Consider the following 2,074-nt stretch of genomic DNA (forward strand, 5'->3'; position numbering starts at 1 on the left):
GTAATCATATGTTTGTCGAGATTTAACCGATTAATTTGTTGCACCCCTCTAAGAACGGTTGGTTTCAAAATTGTCCAATGAAGGACGTTCGTTGGACCAATTTGGACAACGTCCAAATAACCGTTCAACGAACGTCCATCGTTGGACCCGTGTTGAACGATTTTGAAACAATTTTTTGGACTTCTCAGTGGGACCGTTGGTAGAATTGGTTGATCGCTGTTTTAACCCTCCGGCACTCGTGCCGTTGTATTTTGTGCAACACCATCAGAAACTCTTGCGAAATTTTTCAGCACCAGCGGGTGCTCATTGGGGAAGCCATTCGCGCAGGTGCCGGAGGGTTAAGGAGAAATGTCCTGTGTCGTTAGTGACACAAGTTCGCTATTGTGTACCAGTCATCACCGTTGGTTCATTTCGCGATGAGCTAAAATTTATCGAAATCAGCAGAAATTGCACCGCGGTTGTGTTACAACACTTCAATATTTATTTATTATTCATTCGCGATAATGAACAATTTATATTACAAACTCAGTATTCAATTTTTGTATTATTAGTCGTTTTTGTCATTTTCATAATTAACATGCCATTCAATCTTTGCACATTTGCGCAGTCATCACCGCTAGCGGTTCCAGCTCCTTCGCTGACATCAGATCGAACTCTTGAATGAAGTAGTAGAAATGTTTATAGCACGTGTTAACGTGAGCTTCCTACAAAAGCAGAACAAACACTAGAATTACAGATATGAGCACTAAGATCAAACACTTACCGCTCCAATACTGACTATCCGATCGAAGTGATGAATGTAAACATGCACAAAAACTCGGAATAATCGGGCTAATATTTTTTTGCATAAGTTCGGGAAAGTTTTCGGAAATGGCACATCGGTTGACACCGGGAAAAGCGCTTCATTGTTGATTTGATTTTCTACCCAATCCATTAGTAGTTCTATGTATCGAGGGGCAGGAAACTGTATTGGTTTCTTGAAGATTTCTCCGTCGGCCCACAGGTATTCATACTTGGAACCACCGCTCATTGTTGGACAAGTCGTTACATTACAATATTCAGATATTGTGCCGTAAATGAGATTTATTCTATTGAAGAAGTCCACAACATGAACCGCTAGCCAGTCGTTCATATTTTCTCCCGAAGGCAATTTAACTACTTCTCTTAAATTGATACCGGACTGTAGGCTGGCGTGAGCTTGCTTATGTAGCGAGTAACGAATGGTTCCCTGGGTAAACTTTTTCTTAGGACGAAAGGTCTGAAAAAAATCGATTATTGAGCTGTGTTCCTTTAAAAGGAAAATTACATTACCTTCTCACGTTGAAAGAACTCCAGGAAACCATTAAGTGCCATTATCTTTGGGATTTTCTTATGTGAGGTAGCAATTTTTTTGAAGTGTTCAACTTCTTCCGCTTCATACATCCAGCTCATCCGGGCTGCCTTTATTTGGTGTTTGTACCCATTTTTTGCATCTAGAGAGCGACTAGCCGTATTGACACACTTTTCTCGGTTTACTCTAGAGTAAATCCAGTAAATGCAAGCTAACCTTTAATGAAATGCTTATCGTAGATTATGTTTACCGGTCAATCCGTTTAGTTGCGTAAAGAAGCCTTACCAACGAGCAATATTCAGCCAAAATTAAAAGTAAACAAAATGAAAATTACCTGCCTTGAATTCTTCGTCAAAAGAAACTGCGAAGAAAACTGACAAATGTCAAAATGAAGGTGCGTTCACGAAGTATATGAATCGATTGTGCCCTTCAGAGATAATTCGAGCATGATTTTTGAAAACAGCGAAACTCGCATTTTAACCAAACAGAAAAAACGGCGATGACATTCTCGAAGTTTTGTTTTAAATGTTATTTAAAAACCATACCGATTTTTACACCAATTATTCAGCCAAAATGCTCACCAAAGGTGACTTTTCATTGAATTGAATGAACAGTTGCGATCAAGACATTCAGAAGAGCGTTATGAAGAAAAAATAAAGCTCCGATGTTATTACCCGAATAAAAATGCATAACGAAATTACAACGATTTTCATTGTTACATCACAATGAAAAATGATGTAAAAG

General features: G+C 38.7%; 1 protein-coding gene across 4 annotated transcripts; it reads right to left on the reverse strand.

Moving 5' to 3' along the window:
* Nucleotides 1-458: 458 nt before the first annotated feature.
* LOC131681659 (MOB kinase activator-like 3) lies at nt 459-1,711 on the reverse strand. Of its 4 annotated transcripts, none has more exons than XM_058962595.1 (4): nt 1,616-1,711; nt 1,312-1,559; nt 764-1,258; nt 459-704 (listed from the first exon to the last, which is right to left on the reverse strand). In XM_058962595.1, exons 2-4 carry the CDS (start codon nt 1,429-1,431, stop codon nt 585-587), a joined length of 735 nt encoding a protein of 244 aa, XP_058818578.1. In that variant the 5' UTR covers nt 1,432-1,559; nt 1,616-1,711; the 3' UTR covers nt 459-584. The 4 variants fall into 4 exon arrangements, with proteins under 4 accessions (XP_058818578.1, XP_058818579.1, XP_058818580.1 ...); XM_058962596.1 differs by having other exon boundaries at nt 1,312-1,546; nt 1,616-1,704; XM_058962597.1 differs by having other exon boundaries at nt 1,312-1,546; nt 1,665-1,695.
* Nucleotides 1,712-2,074: the final 363 nt, after the last annotated feature.

The sequence above is a fragment of the Topomyia yanbarensis genome, chromosome 2 (genome assembly GCF_030247195.1).
Source record: "Topomyia yanbarensis strain Yona2022 chromosome 2, ASM3024719v1, whole genome shotgun sequence".
In the NCBI taxonomy this organism is placed as follows: Eukaryota; Metazoa; Arthropoda; class Insecta; order Diptera; family Culicidae; genus Topomyia; species Topomyia yanbarensis.

Excerpts from the sequence above, each read along its gene's own strand:
- LOC131681659 (XM_058962595.1), bottom strand. The coding sequence starts at position 1,431 with ATGAGCTGGATGTATGAAGCGGAAGAAGTTGAACACTTCAAAAAAATT. Across the intron at positions 1,259-1,311 it reads AGTTCTTTCAACGTGAGAAG|ACCTTTCGTCCTAAGAAAAA; the intron begins GTAATGTAATTT and ends GATTTTTTTCAG. Across the intron at positions 705-763 it reads GGATAGTCAGTATTGGAGCG|GAAGCTCACGTTAACACGTG; the intron begins GTAAGTGTTTGA and ends CTGCTTTTGTAG.